The 22,198-nt window shown below is 36.7% G+C and overlaps 1 protein-coding gene across 6 annotated transcripts in view; it reads left to right on the top strand.

Annotated features, from left to right (window-relative positions):
* The window catches only part of KMT2E (lysine methyltransferase 2E (inactive)), an 87,052-nt gene extending 65,937 nt beyond the window's left edge, over positions 1-21,115 (top strand). For 5 of the 6 annotated variants that reach the window (XM_084897798.1, XM_084897799.1, XM_084897802.1 and 2 more), the window contains 12 exons: positions 10,149-10,313; positions 10,642-10,950; positions 13,091-13,345; positions 13,509-13,653; positions 14,159-14,409; positions 14,726-14,782; positions 14,928-15,491; positions 16,483-16,766; positions 17,601-17,689; positions 17,790-17,915; positions 18,076-18,173; positions 18,861-21,115. In XM_084897798.1, the coding sequence (XP_084753924.1) occupies positions 10,149-10,313; positions 10,642-10,950; positions 13,091-13,345; positions 13,509-13,653; positions 14,159-14,409; positions 14,726-14,782; positions 14,928-15,491; positions 16,483-16,766; positions 17,601-17,689; positions 17,790-17,915; positions 18,076-18,173; positions 18,861-20,372 (3,855 nt within the window). In that variant the 3' untranslated portion in view covers positions 20,373-21,115. The remainder of the gene's footprint in view (positions 1-10,148; positions 10,314-10,641; positions 10,951-13,090; positions 13,346-13,508; positions 13,654-14,158; positions 14,410-14,725; positions 14,783-14,927; positions 15,492-16,482; positions 16,767-17,600; positions 17,690-17,789; positions 17,916-18,075; positions 18,174-18,860) is intronic. The other variant, XM_084897800.1, reaches the window with a different exon arrangement.
* The last annotated feature ends 1,083 nt before the right edge of the window (positions 21,116-22,198 follow it).

The raw sequence follows: 22,198 nt of genomic DNA, 5'->3' as shown, positions 1-22,198 counted from the left end.
AGTTAGCAAACACCATGTGCCACTGAGCATTTGTTTGACTGTCATTACCATTTAGGTTACTTCCACTAATCTTTTGTATTTTTACTGTATGTTCATTAGACATTTTAGAATGTATGACATTTAAGAAATTATTTTTTAAGCATTTTTGAAGCTGAGGACTATTAAATTTTAATGCCAGAATTACTGTTGCAAAATGTCTTTCATTAGTTACTAAATGTATCCTTTCTCTTCATAATTTAATGTAAAACAAAAATGGAATTTTAAAGCTTATAATAGCATCAAATAAATGGCTTATGAAAACAAAAACCACTACTGTTTGATAGCTACTATTTCTGTATCTTGTACAGCTTTCAATAATATGTTTAATATTTTTTTAAGTATTTTATTGTGCATTATTTTTTAAAATATATTTTATTGATTTTTTACAGAGAGGAAGAGAGAGGGATAGTGAGTTAGAAACATCTATGAGAGAGAATCAATCAGCTGCCTCTTGCACAACCTCCACTGGGGGTGTGCCTGCAACCAAGGTACATGCCCCTGACAGGAATCGAACCCGGGACCTTTCAGTTTGCAGGCTGACACTCTGTCCACTGAGCCAAACCGGTTTCGGCAATATGTTTAATATTTATATTCCTTATACTTGTAAATTCTATATAATAAAAGGCTAATATGCAAATAGACTAAAAGGCAGAACACGCACTAATCACTAGGGGGCAGATGCTCAACACAAGAGCTGCCCCCTGGTGGTCAGTGCACTCCCACAGGGGGAGCACCACTCAGCCAGAAGCTAGCTCAGGGCTGGCAAGCAACAGCTGAGGGGACTACCCCCCCTCCCCAGTGCATGAATGTCGTGCACTGGGCCTCTAGTATCTATATAAAATCTAGGACAAGATTTATTTTTACTATCCATGCTAATTTAGCAATTGATACAATATTTAGGCCACAAAGTATTATTATATAGTTTGCCCTAAGATTTAAAAATGACTTTACACAACAAAAGATCTTTGTGGGTTTTCTATAGTCCCTTTTATTTCATATGCTCCCTTATTTTCTGTTTTACTGACTTACACGGTATATTCCATGGAAACTCAGATCTTTGGAATTAGGTCATTGTAGGCCTACTCAATGTAAGTCTGTTTCATTGCCTTGATTATTTCTCTAGTATTGATGTATTATTGTTCTTCAAAATTGTGAAAGCAATGCAGAGCTCTTTCATAGCCTCAGAATTTCAGAGAGAGACAGGAGAAAAGAAAAATATAGGAGAAAATATTGGAGGTTTATTTATTTATTTTAAGTTCTTCCTTTACCTAAAAGAATCAATATTGAACCTTTTGCAAGGTTTTACCTGTATCTACCTAGATTACCCTTTCTTGACTAGATTTTCATATTGGACTGTTCATTCCACAATTGCCACAGCTTTGTATTTGCAGTAATTCTGCGGAAACTTTCAGAATGCCAATTTAGGGTATTACTGGTATCTGTATGAGGCATGTGACTAGCAGGAGGACCTTTATTACAACTGCTTTAAAAAAAAATAAATTAAAAAGAAAACCTGGACGTTTGTTCTGTGCCCATATAATAATTTTATTCAGATTGCATTCTAAGTTTATATGACTATGGGCTACTTTAAAAATTTCTCCTTCTACCAAAGCTGAGAGAGGTAATGATACTTAGAACATCCTCATTTTCTGACCCAGAAGGAAATAGAGATATCTTTTTTTGCTGATGTTGAACATGGTAGAACTTTGGATAAACAGACAAAAAGGTTTACTTAGGAATCCATTTTTTAGTATTGATTTTGCCTATTAGCATGCTATATTAATATATAAGAATACTTCATTTTTATATCAATTTTAGCATATTCAGGAGGATCCAAGATGGCTGCTCAGGTAGACACCTAACCTCAGCAGCACACAACAATTTCAATTTTAGCATATTCATTTTAACATTCCAGTTATGCAACTGGGTTATTTTTTATAGGAATAACATGTGGAAAACTTGAAAAAGTTTAAATGTTTAGAATTTGTCTGGTATTTTAAAGAGAATGAAATATTTTAAAATCCCCCAAGTTAACTGCATACTTCTAATTGGTATGGTTATTTCCCACTACCAAAATATTAGTATTTGTGAGGACAAAACAGTTGGTTTTGAAAAGTTTAAATACTAATTACTAGCATTTATTTTTCTACTGCTTACCTTTATATTGGTTATGTTAACATCAATAGTTGGGAAGATAAAAGTTAACTCCTGAGGAACTTATGTCAAACTGATTTAGATTTTCTTCTGTGACAGGTCAGACTTTATTCATATGAATACAATAGGAAATACTAGTTTTCATGTGTGTTCATGAGTTTGGTATATAAAAAGGTGTCAGTCATATTCTCCTCCCAAATAAATGCACGTAGTTCCCAAATTCAAATATGCTAAAGCCCATCTTTTTGAAGTATAGCTTGAGCCATGTGAAATTGTTGATGTGACCATTTTTTACCTACACAGATGGCAGTTTTGTGTGTAACCTAATATTTAGCATTTTGCCCAGTCTCCAAAAATTGCACCAGGGGATTTATGTATTTTCATTGCTGGCTTGAGCTTTTTGGTGAGAATGAAAGAAGGTGTAAAACAATGTCTCTGCTTTAATGGGCATTTATAAAACAATTGTAATGCAGTAATGCAGTAAGAAGTGTGGTAAAGGAGCTAGAAATAGAGCTTCCAGGGGGGACGAGGGGATCAGACACCATTTCATGAACTAGGTAGTATTCACGATGGACCTTATGAGTAGGGTAAAAAGTGCAGATTAGCTTATAACTAAATTGTACGGAATTGAATGGATGGTTATTTCTCCAGGGGAAAAGAGCCTGGATATAGTTATAAATGTGATAAATGGTAAATCCTATTAAGGTACTAGAGGCCCGGAGCATGACATTCGTGGGGGGAAGTGGGCCTTGCTCTTGCAGTCCGGGACCCCTTGGGGGATGTCCAACTGCCAGCTTAGGACATCCCCCAAGGGGTCCTTAGCACTGCCACAGAAGCTCAAGAAGCTCCCTCGACCACCACTGTGCTCACCAACCGTGAGCCCAGCTTCTAGCTGCACATCACCTGGGGGAAGCTCCTACCTTGAGCATCTGCTCCCTGGTGGTTAGTGCGCATCATAGTGACCAGTCTGTCTGCTGTTTGGTCTATTTGCATATTAGCCTTTTATTATATAGGATGATTATAGGCTGATTATTTGGGGGAGAAGGGAGATAAGGTTGGTTGATATGATGATGTCAAGAAAGTTTATTGGAATCTTACTATGTGACCTTAGTACAAAGCTGTTCTTTCATTAACATTTTCTCTTTTCCTTCATTATATTTTTGTCTCTTCCCACCCCCACCCCCCACCCCCCACCCCCAAAAAAAGTTGTTACCTGCTTACAAAATCAAACTTGTGGCTAAATGGTATGGAACTGAATAGATGTATTGATATTTCCTTTTTAGCTCATGAGAAGTACTTCTTAGGCAGTGGGTTGAGATCGATTTGGGAGATTCCTACAGTCAGCCCAGTGAAGTTATGGCAATTGAAACACAGTAGACTGTTTATACTCACCTGAGTCCAAACCAGGGCAATAGACTCCTCCAGGTACATGACAGTTGCTGTGAGATGAGGTTAGTGGCTATAACAGAGTGCCAGAAGGGAATTAGATATTGGGAAGGTCACCTTATTTTGTTGGAATTAACAAGTGATCAATTAAAATATGACCATTGAAAGATTTAAATTAAAAAGGAGACATGTCCCCCTCCCTATTTAAAATTCATGAAAATAACTTTTATAGTATTTTTAATATATTAAATTTCTCTAATATCTTTAATTAAAATCTTTAGTATATTAAAAATTCAAAGTAACTTCTCATAATCTTATGAAAAAACTATCTTGGAAGTATATAGTCTTGTTAATATTTGATGGCCTATTATAGTCAGATTTAACTGGAGTCCCTGGAAGAAGGTTCAGGGGGAAACAAAAGGGATATGAAAGGATAGTCACCTACGTATGAGAGTCTTGAATTGTCAAGCAGCTAGGATAAGCTAGAATTATATATCATTAGGATATAAAGTATAGAAGAGCAAGAATATCTAGTTTTTTCATTGTCATAGACCCCAACTCCTGAGGTGGGAAGGGGAAGGCCTGACTTTTATAAAAGTAGATGATGATCAACAGATGAGCCTACTAACTGTTTTATGGCAAGCATTTGAGGAAAGATATAGGTTCATGAATATGAAATAGATAAGGCTTCCTTATACCTCACGTTGTGCCCTGAAGACCTTGCCAGGATACAGGATCCTTCCCACAGAACTCATTTTAAGATGTTTTGTGAAGGCATGGCCAGCGTGGCTCAGTGGTTGAATGTCAACCTATAAACCACGAAGTCAGGGTTTGATTCCTGGTCAGGGCACATACATACCTGTGTTGCAGGCTTGATCCCTCAGTGGGGGGCATGCAGGAGGCAGCCAATCAGTGATTTTCTCTCATCATTGATGTTCATATCTATCTCTCATCCTCTCAGTAATCAATAAAAATACAATTTTAAAGTAAAAGATGTTTTGTGAAAAAAAGAGCTCTGTGGCCACTTGAGTTTAGTAAACTACATACCATGTCCCAAACTTTGAGATTCCCCAGTGTCCATGGTGTCTTTTAAAAACTCAAAAAATCGTTAGCTGTGGCCACAAGGCCCGACTGGAACATTGTCCCATACACCCATAAAGGTTTTGGGTTCAAACCCTGGTTTGGGCACATACCAAGATGTGGGTTCCATCTCCTGTTGAGGCATGTACAGGAGGCAACCAATCAATGTTTCTCATACTTATGTTTCTTTCTCTGCTTTCCTATCTTGAAAATCAATAAAAACATATCCTCAGGTGAGGATTTGAAAACAAAACTGTTATTTCCTAAACTTGTACACCCTTGCAACTTTTTTGTGGTGACATTTTTAACATCCCAAATTTTTATTCCATGGAATACAAAGAAAACACTATACAGATTCCATGCTGTTACTAATACCTCTAGAAAGTGACTAAAGAAGATAAAAAGATGCAAAAGAAATTTAAATAGTAAAATTAGAGAGTAAATTTGTATCCAGCAAAATTATCACTTTTCTCTCCTATAGCATGATTAAATTGATATCGATTGCTAATTTTAATTTTCTAAAGTCCTTTTTCTCTCTCATAGTTTAGGTATTATGTTTCTAAAGAAGAGTGAGTAATGATATTGTACTATTGAAGAGTAAAAGAAAACCTGTTCATTTTTACAGGTTCAAACAAAATGAAGACATTTAGCTTTAGCTGTTCTGTAATAAAGATTCCTAAAAGCTTGTTTAAATACTATATGCCTTCAAATAACAGTGACACATGCTTTGTATACACAATTCTAAGTCACTTTAAAAAAGGCAAAAAGGTCCTTTTGGAGGATAGGTTGTAGGAAATGTGAAAATCAAGTAGAAAACAGTGCATAAGGATAAATTAAATTGTGTGGTAGAGAAGAAATGTTGATTCCACCGCAAGCCATACTTGCTATTTTGGAATGATTTTATTTTGGAATGATTTTATTGGTAACCAATCTTATCTATTTTTTAAAAGTAATAAATTTTAATAATTTCTAATTCCTATTCAAAAGGATGTTACTTGAGTAGGGAATTTCCCCCCCCCCCCCACCAAGATATATTTTTATTGATTTCAGAGAGGAAGGGAGAGGGAGAGACATAGAAACATAAATGATGGCAGATAATCATTGATCGGCCACCTCCTACACATCCCTTATTGGGAATCAAGCCCACAACCTGTCATGTGCCTTGACCAGAATCGAACCCAGGACACTTTAATCCACAGGCCAATGCTCTATTCACTGAGCCAAACCAGCTAGAGCAGTAAGGAATATTTTAATTTCTCTAAGTCAAAGCTGTAGAGTGGCAGATTGGCCCTTCCCCTTTCCTTTAAAAGGCAAGATTTTCTTTGTTTTGTTTTTAAGAAAAGCCTCTTCCTACCTGATAGCAAGATAAAAAATTAAATCACAAGTCCCCAGATTAGCAAATTTCCCTCAAAAGCTACTATGATGGGGCACCTATAGTTTATAAGCTTATATTTACTCAATTTAAATGACCCAATATCTCTAATTAGGATAAATAACAGTTTATTCAGTGAAGTATATTTTTTTAGTTGCAAAATTACATAAAATTTTAATTCATATTTTTTATTATGTAGCTTTGAACTATATGGACATTAGGTTTCCCACATTTTTTAATAGGAGGCTTAGATCTCCATAGTCTCTTCCAAATATAAAATTAGCCGAAACCGGTTTGGCTCAGTGGTAGAGCGTCGGTCTGCGGACTGAAAGGTCCCAAGTTCGATTCCGGTCAAGGGCATGTACCTTGGTTGCGGGCACATCCCCGGTAGGGGGTGTGCAAGAGGCAGCTGGTCGATGTTTCTCTCTCATCGACGTTTCTAGCTCTCTATCTCTCTCCCTTCCTCTCTGTAAAAAATCAATAAAATATATTTAAAAAAACAAAACAAAAACAAAACAAATATAAAATTACATGGTATCAGTGTATTTTTACATTGAAGCATAAAATAAAATTCTCAAAATTTTCGAGTGATAAAATTCTATTGAGACATTAAGCAGCATTTATTTTGCTTATGGGAAATTACATACTCCCTATTTGCTTTCATATACCTAGAACCTATATAAAGCCCGTGACGGTTGCAACCCAATGACCTGACCACTGGCCTATAGCGATGACACAAACTGACCACCAGGGCAGATGCTCAGTGCAGGAGTGACCCCTGGTGGTCAGTGCGTTCCCACAGCCAACCTCCTGTCATGCTCCCTCTGGCCAGTGGACCCCAATCTGCTCTGATAGCTGGCAAGGAACCCCACCCATGCACAAATTCATGCACCAGGCTTATACAGGTGTCGCCAACCTTGTGGGCCTCACAGACCAACAACGGACACTGGTTGGCAACGGCTGCTCTAGTATGTCATGAAAGCTATCTAGGTAGATCTCATCAGAGATCCCTCATAGTTTAGCGTAGCACCCAACACTCCAGCATTAAAGTGTGCCAAGAAATAATGTAATATTCCTAAAAGGCAACCCTATCTGATTCTAATTATATATCAGTATCAATTGTCTAGTCCACAGATTGTTATGACTTTGAGGTTTGGAGAGACATAGGCCTGGAATGAGTCATGGTTATAGAATATACATGTCTTACTAGTAGCCTTATGTGACAAGTATGATCTAAACTACTTCAAGCACAGATGTTAAAGTCTATGGACAGTCTGCTGGGTTTCATTAGGACTCAGAATTTCTCTAATCCCCTAAACAGCTGTTATTGCTTCAAGCTATACACAAAATTGTTATTTTTCACATGGCTAGTAAATTTTCATTCTTTAAATAGATACTGCATAGCTGGTTAATGTATCCAAGAATGCATTAGATGTAGTGGTGAATATAAAAGCTGAATAACATGAACTTAATTTAAAATAAAAGTAGATCTGCATTCATTTTTTCTCATGTAGAATGTCAGATACTGTACATTTCCAACATTTGTGTTTTAAGATGAAGCTGAGTTAAAGCTATTAAGATATTCAATAGTTGTAGTAAATGTGGGAGCAGTTATGTTTTATGCAGAATACCAGTGGTTGGTAATTGTAAAGAGTGAATCAGGAACTAGGAAACTTGAATAATTATAGTACTGCTTTTCAGCAAGTCACTTAATATACCTGTGCTTGGATTTCTGTCTTTTTTTAGATTTTCTGATTATTTTAGAGAAAGAGGAAGGGAGAGGGATAGACAGAAACTACGATGAGCGAGAAATATCAATCGGCTGCCCTCCTACAGCCCCTTTTTGGGGATCAAGCCTGAAACCTGGGCATGTGCCCTGACCTGCAATCAAACTAGGGATCTCTTGAATCATGGGTCGATGTTCAACCACTGGCCACACCAGCTGGGCTGGGCTTAGATTTCTTAAGCAGTAAAGGACTAGATTATTTCTTAAGATACTGCACAGCTCAAAAAGATTACTAATCATCTCTAAATAAAGGATTTTGCTTTGACTATCAAGTAGTTGTATTATTTATAAGGGAGCCGTTTTTAATTACATGAATTTAGTCTTACATGAAATAATTTTATCTCTGACTCTCTCACTCACCATATCCTAAATAATGAATATTGGATTGTGTCAAAGAAAACTTCTTTAGGCATAAATTCATATTCATTTTAGAAAATCCTCTATAATCATGATATAGAATGTATCTTCATTGGTGCCTGTCTTATAAGTAATTATTTTGAACATAAAACAATCCTTGTTAAGGCAAGTTTAAATTTTTCTTCTCAAAGAACGTACTTTACCCACATTTTTTAAAATTTAAATAAACACAACAATTAACAATTACTCTTTCCTTCTCCACCCATCCCCATTGAACAGGTGAAGCAATTACAAAAATTATATTTTTCTGTTGCTCCAGATTTCTAAATTTAGGGTTTTAGAAAAGCCTTGAAATATGGAGACCAAGGGTTTTATAGAGAGACGTAAAATAAAAGTGATTTAAAAGACCATGGATGAACTAAGTAAATAATTCACCTTTAAAACTTCCACTTCTAGTAAAAAGATGCAGATATGTATCTATGAACAAGTAATCTTACCTTTTTAGACCTGTTCCTTACCTGTAAAATAAAGAGGGTGAGGATAACACATTTTGTGAAAGTGATACGTTTGCAGTATGGCAATTTAACTACTTAGAAACGTATAGGTATTCTCTGAGGAATTCTGTTGACATATTACTTTTTTTTCTTCCTTTGTTATATTTAGTAAGGGAATACAGAAAAGAGTAAGCAATAGGTTCCAGATTGTAGGTGTTTGATGCTTGAATCTTTGCTTATTAGTGGAACTAAAGTTCCAACTGAAAAAGACCATTCAGCCAGACCCTGAGTTTCTGATCTTTCTTTCTCCCCACCACATCGAAGGCAATATAGGAGGAAACACAAACAGATCTGAGCCTCATGGGCTGGTTCTTTGATTTGGGGAAATGAACAGATGATGGATGTACTTCCTGAAAGCTGAAGCATTTGCCAGACCCACTGGACAAGGCTCTGGGTCTTGGTATTAATATTCTCTCTCCAAAAAGAATTCATTCTCACAGGAAATATTGCTATTGCACAGTCCCTGCCTTTGAACTGTCAGGGTAAGACAGGAAGAGCAGAAGGTAGAGGAATGCCATATAAGAACTATAATGGAGGGCAAAGGAGCAAAAGTAGAAGTAATTAACACTCATTGAATGCATACCATTTTCCAAGTACTGCTAAAAAAGACTTAACGGCTATTTTCTATTTGAAATCAGTAACGATTTGGTGAAGTGTAAATATTATTACATTTTATAAGAGACTCTAAAAGTTAAGTTGTCTAGGGTCATGGAGATAATAAATGACAGGTAGAGTCACAATTTGAACCCACAACCACACCACACGATATCCTGCTATCACGTCAGTAACATATTCACTCCTTACGGTTATATGAATTCAACCTTTTCATCATAGAACTTTGATTCGTATTTTAAAAGGCTGACTTTTCTATTATTGAGGGGAAAATATTTTATTTTGTTAAAGCAAAATATAGTTTATTTTTGAGCCTTTGGTTTTGTTTTGCTTTACCCATAATCATCCAAGTGTCCCTTTCATGAAATCTATCATGTCAGAGCTTACCGAGATGTTTGAGATTCTGAAAGATCTCGAATGAATATAAATGTGTTCCCCCATTAACTATCATCATAGAAGTGTTTTTGCTAACAGCATCATAAAAATTATCTTCTAAATTTATCATGATGCCTTAACTGGTTTGGCTCAGTGGATTGAGTGTTGGCCTAGGGATTAAAGGGTCTCAGGTTCAATTCCAGTCAAGGGCACATGCCCGGTTACAGGCTCCATCCCTGTTAGGGGGCATGCAGGAGGCAGCCAATCAATGAATCTCTATCATTATTGATCTCCCCCACCCACCCCCACCCGTTCCTCTCTGAAATCAATTTAAAAAAATTTATATATATATATGCATGCCATAAACATTTGGACTTTTGAATTGTACTTTAGAGCAGTGATATTTATGTCACTTAAAATTTAAATTTCATAGACAAGAGAAGAAAGGAAAATGGAAGCAATTCTGCAAGCTTTTGCCCGACTGGAAAAAAGAGAGAAAAGAAGAGAACAAGCTTTGGAAAGGATCAGCACAGCCAAAACTGAAGTTAAAACGGAATGTAAAGATACACAGATTGTCAGTGATGCTGAAGTTATTCAGGTATTCTTATTCAGATCAAGTTATATTTCACCGTTAAACTCTTTACAATAATTAAACCCAATTTAATTACATTTATAAAGAATTTTTAATGTCTGATATTAGCCTTTCAATAGCATTTCTCAAATCCTATAAGAATTTAGACTTGAGATAAAGATTCTTCTTGTTTTGTTTTTTAGTAAAATTTTTTTAAATTATGTCAGTTTGTACATATTAGAATTCATAAAGAAATTTGGGAAAGTTAGCTTCTGAAGTACATTAGCGCTATTAGATTTCAACTTCTTATGTAAACATAGTATTAAAAGTTCTATTCTGTTGTATTTTGAATTAGGAACAAGCAAAAGAAGAAAATGCTAGCAAGCCAACCCCTGCCAAAGTGAACAGAACTAAACAGAGAAAAAGTTTTTCTCGCAGTAGGACTCACATTGGACAGCAGCGTCGGAGACACAGAACTGTCAGCATGTGTTCAGATATCCAGCCATCTTCTCCTGATATAGAAGTTACTTCACAACAAAATGATATTGAAAATACTGTACCTGCAGTAGAGCCGGAAACTGAAACTGCACTAACAGAAATAATTACTGAATCTGAAGTTCCAGCACTTAATAAATGTCCTACAAAGTACCCCAAAACAAAGAAGGTATGGCTGTTAATGAATGTAAGAAACAGCTATCTTACATGAAATATACTTGTTTTTAAAATTCAGCCTTTAACATCTCATAAGAAACAGAATAAGAGGCACAGTTTTTATATTTGCTAGTTTTTATACTTTTTAGCTAAAAAAAGAATAGCAAGATTATAAAATTAGTCAATATAAATGGTTACTTTATTGTTATGAATATAATAACAATTGAGTCTATCAAGACCTACTTTTGGAATTGTGATTCAGGATTTCTTTGAATGATTTGCCTAACCAAAGTTTACACTTAAGAAAAATAACTGGTTTTAGATGTTATTCTTTCTTTGGTCTTCGTATATATATTTTTTATGAATTCCATATTATAGGCCGATTATAAGAATTAAATGTGATGAAATTGTGAATTTCCATAGAATGTGTGAAAATTCATAAGGGTAGTTTTAGATCAGTTTATAAAAATCATTGAAAACTTGCCATTAAATTTAATGAAGCAGTATGAGAAACTATTCACTGAGATAAACCTACCTGAATTCACAAATAACAGAACATCCTTAATGAAGCTTCTGTTTTTCTCTCACTCTTTTTGTTGTTAATCTTTCCCCGAGGATATTTTCCCCATTGATTTTTAGAGTGGAAGGGGGGAGGTGAGGAAAGAAACATCCTGTGCATGCCCTGACCAGGGCCAGGAATGGAACCTGCAACTGAGGTACATGCCCTTGACCAGAATCGAACCCATGACCCTTGAGTCAGCACATGGATACTCTAACCACTGAGTGAAATCGGTTAGGTCTTCCCTCCCACTTTTGAATATAGTACAGCAGACTGGATGGAGCAGAGATCCCAAAGTAGTAATCTTTAGGCAATTTGGGAAGGGGTAGATCATAAATGTATACTTCCATAACTTCAACGCCAAAATACTTTGAAACTTGAGGAGGTTGAGGTTCGATTCCAGGTCAGGGCACATGCCCAGATTGGGTGCTAGGTCCTCATTGGGAGATGTGCAGGAGGCAGCCAATCAATGACTCTCAGTGATGTTTCTCTCTCTCTCCCTCTTCCTTCCTCTATGAACTCAATAAAAATATATTTTAAAAATGCTTTGAAATTTAATTTATCTTGTCTTTGTTCTTAAACACATTCAGTAGTTTGCCAATACTGTGAAACCATGAGAAGTATATTTAGTAAACATCTAGAACTGACCCTGGAGAATACTTTAATGGAGAATCAGAGAGTTAGAGATTAGATCTAATCACAAGTTTTGTTTAATTTGAAATTCGTGAGATCTTGAGCAAACAAGCCATTGCCTCAAGAAGGAACAGTTATTTTTGCCCACTTTGGAAGGACAAAAGAGACAGTCACAACTCTTTCTTTGTTATTTTGATTAAAGGGAAAACTCATGTTTAAAAAAGATGCTATTTTCTTGATTACAAATATGACATCATCCCTGCTTATTAGTTACTAGAGGCCCGATGTACCAAATTCGTGCAAGGGGCTTGGCCCTTGTAGCCTCGGTGGCCTGCCACAGCCCTAGCAGCCCCGAGGACAACGGCTTCATTAGGAAGGTCTGTTTAGCTGTCCGGTATAATTAACATATTATGCTTTTATTGTTATTACTTGACTAAATGATTGCAATGCTATAAATTTATTTTAAATCCTGGTCAAATGCCAAATATCTTAAATCAATAGTGATTGTCAATGCTGACAGCTTTTTTTTTTTTTTTTTTTTTTTAATGTACATGCACTGGTCTCATCTGAATATAGTAAAAAGAAAAGCACTGCCCCAAATGAGATTTTTCTAACAAAGTAAACATTTTATACCTAGAATAGAAGCAGTAACCTAAATTTATTTATTTAGTGTTTGTGTTTATAAGATGGTCCTGAAGTCTCCTAGATTTTATTACTTTACAAAAGTTATTGTGTGTTTTTTACAAAGTAGTATTGTGTAAAAAAAAATTAGGCATAAGACTAGTGATAACCAAGGAAATGTAGAATGACTTTTTGATTTTTGGGGGGACATCATATACGAATGTTTGAATTATTCAAGTTATCATTTTAGGTAATACATCAATTACAAATTGGGTCTTATAATGTTCTACAGGAGAATCAGTAATTGCATATATATTGATCAGAATTTTTCTTTTTCTAGCACTTGGTCAATGAATGGTTAAGTGAGAAGAATGAGAAGACAGGAAAACCTTCAGATAGCCTTTCAGAAAGGCCTCTGCGCATAACAACAGATCCTGAAGTGTTAGCTACACAACTAAATTCTTTGCCAGGTCTCACTTACAGCCCCCACGTGTACTCTACTCCGAAGCACTATATTAGATTCACTTCACCATTCCTTTCAGACAAAAGGAGGAGAAAAGAACCTACTGAAAACATTTCTGGCTCATGCAAGAAGGTAACCTTTTTCTGGATTTAAAAATCTAGGATGAGCCAAATGTTAATCTATTGCTTACTACCATTCCTGGTAGTGAAATGCTTTTAGAATCAGCTCTACATTTATAGGCTACATAAACAGCGACAAACTGATTTCTGTTCATTTATTGTTTGATATATTTCAGCGATGGTTGAAACAAGCTCTAGAAGAAGAAAACTCAACAATTTTACATAGATTTATTTTACCCTGTCAAGAAAGATCCAGAAGTCCACTAATCAATGGTGAAAATAAAAGTCCTCTACTATTAAATGAAAGCTGTTCCTTCCCAGGTATTTCTTTCAGTACTGCTTTAATGTGAAAAATATGGAAGATGTGCATAACTTTATATAACAAAGTAATAGTCTACTTATTATGACATGCTTTACAAAAGAAGTACTTTGTTATATGTATTCTCATTTCTTTCCTCCAACCTTTTGGATGAAGATAGACATGAAAACCTTAATTTGCAGTGCCACATTGGTGCAAATGGTTGAATTTTTTGATTTTGGGTTGGTTGCTCTTCAAACAGATTCAAAAGGACTCTTACAATTCAGTTAAATTAGCATCTACTTCTGAGGTTTCCTTCAGAGCCCTAGGTCTGAAAGCCTTTTGGCAAGATAATGCATGTTAATAGTGAAATTAAGTTTGGTGGGCGAGAGAGATTGCTTTATATTAGTAATATGTATAAAAACTCTGAAATTGTTTGGGGATTAAATTCATCATTAGTAGTAGTCAATGTTTCAAGCTTTGTATCAAATACCAGCAGTAACATTTATAAATTGTTTCACCCAACAGATTTAACGACACCATTAAAAAAACGAAGACTTTATCAGTTGCTAGATTCTGCTTACTCAGAAACCTCCACACCTACTCCTTCACCATATGCTACACCAACTCACATAGATATTACTTCTACGGACCCATCATTTGCCACTCCTCCACGAATAAAATCAGATGATGAAGCTTGTAGAAATGGTTATAAGCCCATATATTCACCAGTTACTCCAGTAACTCCTGGCACACCAGGAAATACCATGCACTTTGAGGTGAGAAATTTAAATGCAAAAAAAACCCCAAAACCCTCATGGGGATGGCGTTCCTTTAGTAACAGGTTTATTGTTAGAAGTTTTTAAGAAACTAAAAGAAAATGTGGAACATGCATTTATTTAAATGAGCATAACCTTCATTTTTATGAGTCATACTAAATGACTATATATTAAATTGACCTTAAAGCAAATGATCTTATGAGAAATGGAAATAAAACAAAAAAGACAGTTTAAAACCAAACTGTTTGTTTTCATTTCTATACCATGGATTTAGTTATATATTTTAATTTTCAATTCTAATTATTTTTTTATATAGAATATTTCTTCCCCAGAAAGTTCTCCAGAAATTAAGAGACGCACTTACAGTCAAGAGGTAAGGCATTATTCAAATATTCAAAAAGGTTACTTAAATTGGTGACTTTTTCCTAGTATCATTATTTTGCTTTAACAATTATTAATAGACTTAAAAATTAGTCTCAAGATGTGGTTGTGTGATTTTGTTTTTATTCTTTAAACAGGGATATGAAAGATCTTCAACCATGTTAACATTGGGGCCTTTTAGAAATTCTAATTTAAATGAACTGGGTCTGCAAGAAATAAAGACTATTGGTTATACCAGCCCTAGGAGTAGGAATGAAATCAACAGGCAGTGCCCTGGAGAAAAGGACTCTGCCACAGACCTTCACCTGGGACTCGATGCCGTCGAGCAAACTGCCTTGCATAAAAGCATGGAAACACCTACACACGACAGAACTGATTCTAACAGCCAACTGGAATGTACTCACTCTGGACGGGGCACAATATATTCTTCCTGGGTAAAGAGTCCTGACAGAACAGGTGTTAACTTCTCAGTAAACTCTAACTTGAGGGACCTGACACCCTCTCATCAGTTGGAGGTTGGAGGAGGCTTCCGAATAAGTGAGTCAAAATGCCTGATGCAAGATGATACTAGAGGCATGTTTATGAAAACACCTGTGTTTTGCACTTCAGAAGATGGGCTTGTATCTGGTTTCGGACGGACTATTAATGACAATTTGATCGACGGAAGTTGCACACCCCAGAATCCACCACAAAAGAAAAAGGTTATAATTTTAAAGATTTATATAACTTTTAATAGTGTTTTTTTTTTTTTCATACTCCTGAGGGTAATTAGTAGGTATAGTATGTATTATATGTAAGGCATTCGTATAGGTATTCAAGTTGAATATTTGATATGTACATTTTCAAACCTTTTGTAAATGCCAAGTTAATTAGAAAATATTGACAGAGAAGTAAAACACTATAGTCATATAGAAAATTCTTATAAGAAGCATGGTTTCAGAGATTAAAACCTCGAGATGATTATTTTCACCAAAAGAGTAACTTTTAAAAATAACCACTTCCCAAAGAAAAAAACAAAGTTGTATATTTGGTACTACCCTTATTTTATATAGAAGTAGCCTTACATAGAAATGCCTCTTTCCTCAGTATTTGTATTTTGAAAAGTATTATATTATATAAATAATAAATTATCTGGTTTGACGCCATTATTCATTTTGCATACATAGCAAGACAGAATGCCTTATTTCAGAGGAATGGGAGAAGCTACAACACTTATTATATTTGTTAATAGGCTTATTGCTTTATAAGTCAAAGAATTTTAGTGATGTGTGCTTTTAATTTTTATAACAGAATCCAGTTGGCAACTTTGTGGGAAGCAATGTAGTATAGTGGAAAGAGCACGGGCTTTCAAGTAAGACCTAGGTTCGAATCCCGGCTCCAACACTCACCAGCTGTGTGACCTTGAGTGAGTGAGTTACTCAATTTCCTCATCTGTAAAATGGGGATGATAATATACCTATTTCATAGGGTTGTTGTGAGGATTAAATGAGATAATGTATGTAAATCATTAAATACAATGCCTAGTATATAGTAGGCATTTGGTAATTATTATATTATTATTTGTTCAGAATCAAATTATTTTACTTAATTTTCCTAATATAAATATAGTAATTCTCTTTAGAAAAAAAGAATAGATAGACTCTGACATATAAAACAAGAATAAAAGATTTGCTTTTCCTTACCTTTCTTAAGGTTTCTTTATTAGAATACCGTAAAAGACAACGTGAAGCGAGGAAAAGTGGCTCTAAAACAGAACACTTCCCACTGGTTAGTGTATCTCCTCATGCAAGTGGAAACTTGAGCAATAATGGTGATGGGTGTGGCAACAGGAGTGAAAACGGGGAGTCGGTAGAAAGCACTGCTGGCCTACCTTTACCAACACCAGCTACAGGTTATAATGCTTCTTCGGAAGAAACCAGCAATAACTGTCCTGTTAAGGAAGTTTCTGCCACAGAGAAGAATGAGCCAGTTCAATGGTAAGCCTGTTTAAAAACCTAATTAGTAACTTTATAACTACAAGAACTATATCTTACATTGAAAATAGTCTTTGTTATTTATAACGAGTTGAACACTGCTGTCCTGATAAGAACAAGGTTTGTTAATGAAATGTCTTCCTTTTTGTTGTTCTACCAAGGCTAAGCAATAGAGGTTTGTGGACATAACTTTTGAAAGATCCTCTATGCTAATGAGTTTAAACCAGCTATATATTTGCCTGTGTTGTTAAAGACCCATTGTGGTTACTCCTTGATAGTTTTCACATAAATATTCCTCTCCAAAGAACCTCTATCATAGCCAACATCCTCCAATTTCTTTACCAGTTACCTGGAAAGAATCATCAACTATTCAGTAGGATAAGCAGCTGGAAATAGGATGGGTCTTGGCAAAGGGCAGGAGGCCACATTGACATTGCTCCTTGGTCCCCTTGCCCCAGAGAGCTTCCTGCTAACCTTACAATCTGGACACAAGGTAAATTGTAAAGGGTGTGTTTGGTACCTTTGGTAATCTGAAGTGACATTCTAAATGTTAATACACGACCCTCCAACTCCCCCCTCATTTTCACCAAGAAACTGCTTAAGACAAAGGAATGGAGTCCAATTGAGTATTTCAAAGAGATGAGGATAAAAATCTGTTTTGAAAGCTGTGAGGAAAAGAAAGGGGGGGGAAAAAGCTGTTTCCAAAGCTTAATACCAAAGTGGTTTCCCAAAAGATCAAAGACTTGCTCTGAGAGGACATATTTGACCATTAAGGGACAAAGAAAAATCTGGCTAGCAGTAGCTTCTTTGAATTGATGATATGATTTTATTTGAAAGGACTGCCTCAACTTCAGTGGAACAGGTGAGAGAAAGGAGTTACCAGAGAGCTTTACTTCTCAGTGATCACCGAAAAGATAAAGATATTGGTAAGTGAGCTTGTTCCTTTGCCAAAAAGTGGAGTCAGCTAACCCCTTGTTCTTTGCAGTTCTAATGTTCTCTTTGGGTCTGCTTCTGCTTCATCTCTAGGGGGAGAATCACCATGTGTCCCATGTTCACCGAGTCATGTTCCGTCTTCACCTCCATCTCATTCAAATCACATTCCCCAGTTGCAACCCAAGGGCCCAGTCCCTTCTTTCAGTGAACTTATGGAAGGTCAGTAAGCAGATGACCTATCATGCCTTTTTAAACCCAAGAGAAAAGAGCTTTTATAAAAAGTTGGTTTGAATAGAATGCACATTACTTTGGAAGGTTAGTAAAAGGCAACATCTATAGTGGAATTTTGTACTTACTATATATTTTTTCTGCATTATAGATCCTGATCCTGAAAATCTAGAATCCATGACTACAAATGAATGTCCATCCCCAGATACTTCTCAAAATGCTTGTAAAAGCCCTTCAAAAATGAGCAAGGTAATAATGTTGACCTTCGAACATGGCCATTCAGAAAAGTGCATGATGATGTACACAGAGATTTTCCTGCTATATTAAATACCTGTTTTGATTTCTGGACACTTCCTGTCAAAATTTCACCAAACTGTCTAATGTGTTAAATGCACTACAGTAGCTTACATTTTCTCTTAAGAGTTCCACCCCTATTCTATTGCTATCTAGGAAATTCATAGATGTGATAATCTAATGTGGCAGTAACTTTGGAAACTAAAAATGAGGAATCTGAAATTGATTTCCTTTTTCTTTGTCCTTATTATTTAACTTGGATTATTTATATTTGAGCAATGTAAAAGATGTTACAACCAGAATGGTTTATTTACCCAAACTTATTTATCATTAGATTGGGTGTAGAAATTTCAATCATGGAATTAAAACTTGCTAAGTGTGATTGGAGTTCTTTCAGAATGGGGCTAAAAAACAGATTTCATTGCTTAGGCCCTAATCCTTAGGCTTAGGGGAAAAGCAGATTAAATTTAAAGATCATTATTTCTTTAACTTGTCTTCAATAAAAATTAATTGAAGGGATTCAGTTTAAAATTGAGTCTACCTCTTTTTTAAATAGCATTAGATATTTAAATAGTATTAAATACCAATATAGCAAGCCTTTCTTATATTTATAGTTTATATGATTTGTTTTTCTTTTCATAGCCAAACTCACCTGGACCTATAATTCCTGTTCAACAACATGGGAAAATACTCACAAAACCAGATTCCCAGTGGGAGGCAACAGGTAGTGTGTCAGAAGTTGAGAATGGTGTTCACCTGAAAACAGAACTCCAACAAAAACAACTACTAAATAACCCCCAAGCACTTTCAAAGAATCCTCCTCCTCAGCCACTCGGTCGTAACTCATCTGAGCAACTTTCACAAAAGCTGCCTCCTGCACCAGTGAAGTTACCCTGTCCTCCATCACCTCACACAGAAAATCCTCCCAAGTCGTCGACGCCTCACACGCCTGTCCAGCATGGCTATCTTTCACCAAAGCCTCCTTCACAGCAGTTAGGGTCTCCCTACAGGCCTCACCACTCACAGTCACCTCAAGTTGGAACACCTCAGCGAGAACCTCAGCGAAACTTTTACCCAGCAGCACAGAACCTTCAGGCCAGTACTCAGCAGGCACCTCCTGGAGCGTTATTTACACAGACACCCTCAGGACAATCTTCGGCAACATACAGTCAGTTTAACCAACAAAGTCTGAACAGTGCGGCACCACCCCCTCCACCTCCTCCACCTCCTTCTTCTTCGTCTTATTATCAAAACCAGCAGCCCTCTGCAAACTTTCAGAATTATAATCAGCTTAAAGGTAGTCTTTCCCAACAAACTGTGTTTACATCAGGACCAAATCAAGCACTTCCTGGCACCACAAGCCAGCAAACAGTTCCAGGACACCATGTTACTCCAGGGCATTTTTTGCCTTCTCAGAACCCTACTATTCATCATCCAACTTCTGCTACTGTCGTCCCACCCCCTCCTCCACCACCACCTGCTCCAGGACCACATCTTGTACAGCAGCCAAGTTCCCATCAGCAACACTCTGTGGCACATGTAGTAGGACCTGTTCACGCTGTCACCCCTGGGTCACATATTCATGCTCAAACTGTTGGACACCATTTGCCACCACCCCCTCCACCTCCTGGTCCTGCCCCTCATCACCATCCACCGCCCCATCCTTCCACAGGACTCCAAGGTCTACAAGCACAACACCAGCATGTTGTAAATTCAGCACCCCCCCCCCCACCACCACCTCCTCCACCTTCCAGTGTTTTGGCTTCTGGGCATCACACCACGTCAGCTCAAGCCTTACACCATCCACCTCATCAAGGACCTCCACTTTTTCCTTCAAGTGCTCATCCAGCTGTACCACCATATCCCTCACAAGCTACACATCACACCGCTCTGGGACCGGGAGCCCAACACCAGCCTTCTGGAACAGGGCCACATTGTCCATTACCAGTCGCAGGTCCTCATCTCCAGCCCCAAGGACCAAACAGTATTCCAACACCTGCTTCAGGGTTCTGTCCCCATCCTGGCTCTGTGGCTCTGCCACACGGGGTTCAAGGACCTCAGCAGGCATCTCCAGTGCCTGGACAGATTCCAATTCACAGAGCACAGGTGCCACCAACATTTCAGAACAGTTACCATGGTTCAGGGTGGCATTAAAATGGACTCCCAAAACATTTTTTTAAAATGTTCTGTAAGATAAACTGTATATTTCATATGTACCTATTAAGGTACTTTTTAAAGCTTGTACATGAAACTTTGTATTAAAAAACAAACAAAAAAACACCAGTGCTCTTTCATTGTATCGTTCCCATTTTTGCTTTTCAAAAATTCCTTTAAAAATGTGCTATTAAGCCAGTATTAGTTACCTTTGTTTTGTAAGTGGAACATTCCAGCTGTTTTTTCTAGCAGAGTTAATGCTACATAATCTTTAAATTTTATTGTTGCAGTTAAATTCATTTAGTGAATGTTTTCTATATTATTTTATACATAGGCATTAAGTACAGAGCTAAGCAATGGCACTATGAGGATTTTCTTTTTTTTCTTTTTTTTTTTTCCGTCAGCAGTTCTGTGAGTGCATCTTAGATATAAAAATGCAATACAGATTGTTTTATTGGTTATTTGCAAGCAAAATGTAATTTAATGTATAGATGATTTTTAATGTCTCCTGACAAACTGTAAATACTATAATTCTTTTGCATATATATTGCTTACAGCTTTTCTCATTTGATATATAGCATTGTACATATTACAAGTCTTTGCAAAACTGTGTGATCTTTGTGAAAGTAGTACAGTATATGGCCTTTAATTTCTTTTTTATTTTAAATATACTGTCACATTGAAGCACTGGTTGGGCATTTTAATTCATGTTAATAAATCACAATTATGTCAGTTTTATCAAATTGTCCTGTACAACTTCTGAGATTGGGTCTGTTTAAGCAAGTGTTTTACAAAAGTTTTACTTATTTTTATATAGTTAATAAGGAGCCTTCCATTTTCCTTAGCAACTACTACCTCAAGTGGACTGCAGCAAGCATCAAGAAGCAGTGAGGGTTCCTGTAATGCTTCTGCTGGTCAGTGTTAAGGAGCAAGAGCGACAGGAAACTAGGTTATGTAAATGCTCTGTACACTATATCTGACCTCACACAGACTGAACCCATACCATTGCACAGATACTGTTATCCTATATAATAAAAGGCTAATATGCGAATCAACCAAACGTCGGAATGACCAGTCGCTATGACACTCACTGACCACCAGGGGGCAGACACTCAGTGCAAGAGCCGTCCCCTGGTGGTCAGTGCACTCCCACTGAGGGAGCACTGCTTAGCCAGAAGCCGGGCTCACGGCTGGCAAGCACCTCTACCCGCCTCCATGGCAGCACTAAGGATATCCAACTGACGGCTTAGGCAGGCTCCCCGAGGGGTCCCAGACTATGAAGGCGCAGGCCCGGGACTAAAGGACACACGCCCTCATAGTCTGGGACATGAGGGGACAAGCGCCCTCATTATCAAATCAAATAACTATATAAGATTCTGCGGTTAACACTTCCCCAGTGTGCGAATACCATTGCACAGATACTGTTATCCTATATAATAAAAGGCTAATATGCGAATCAACCAAATGTTGGAATGACCAGTAGCTATGATACTCACTGACCACCAGGGGGCAGACACTCAATGCAAGAGCTGTCCCCTGGTGGTCAGTGTGCTCCCACTAAGGGAGCGCTGCTTCCCCAGTGCACCAATGTCATGCACCAGGCCTCTAGTACACAATAATTTACAACTGTTTCACAATATTGTGTATTTGCCTAAACACACAGGAACATCTAACTTGTACATTTTAAAACAAGTCTAAAATGTCCTGTTGATTAATCAGAATTGTTTGAAAACCCTTAATTTAACATTTACTGTCTTGTTTTGGAATTTTAGAAAATAGGATTAAAAATTTTTTTGTATATACAAAATTTAAAGGAAAAAGACATT

This window comes from Pipistrellus hanaki, assembly GCF_964339955.1.
Source record: "Pipistrellus hanaki genome assembly, chromosome: 10".
Classification (NCBI taxonomy): Eukaryota; Metazoa; Chordata; class Mammalia; order Chiroptera; family Vespertilionidae; genus Pipistrellus; species Pipistrellus hanaki.
This window is presented reverse-complemented; position numbering and strand designations above follow the sequence as displayed.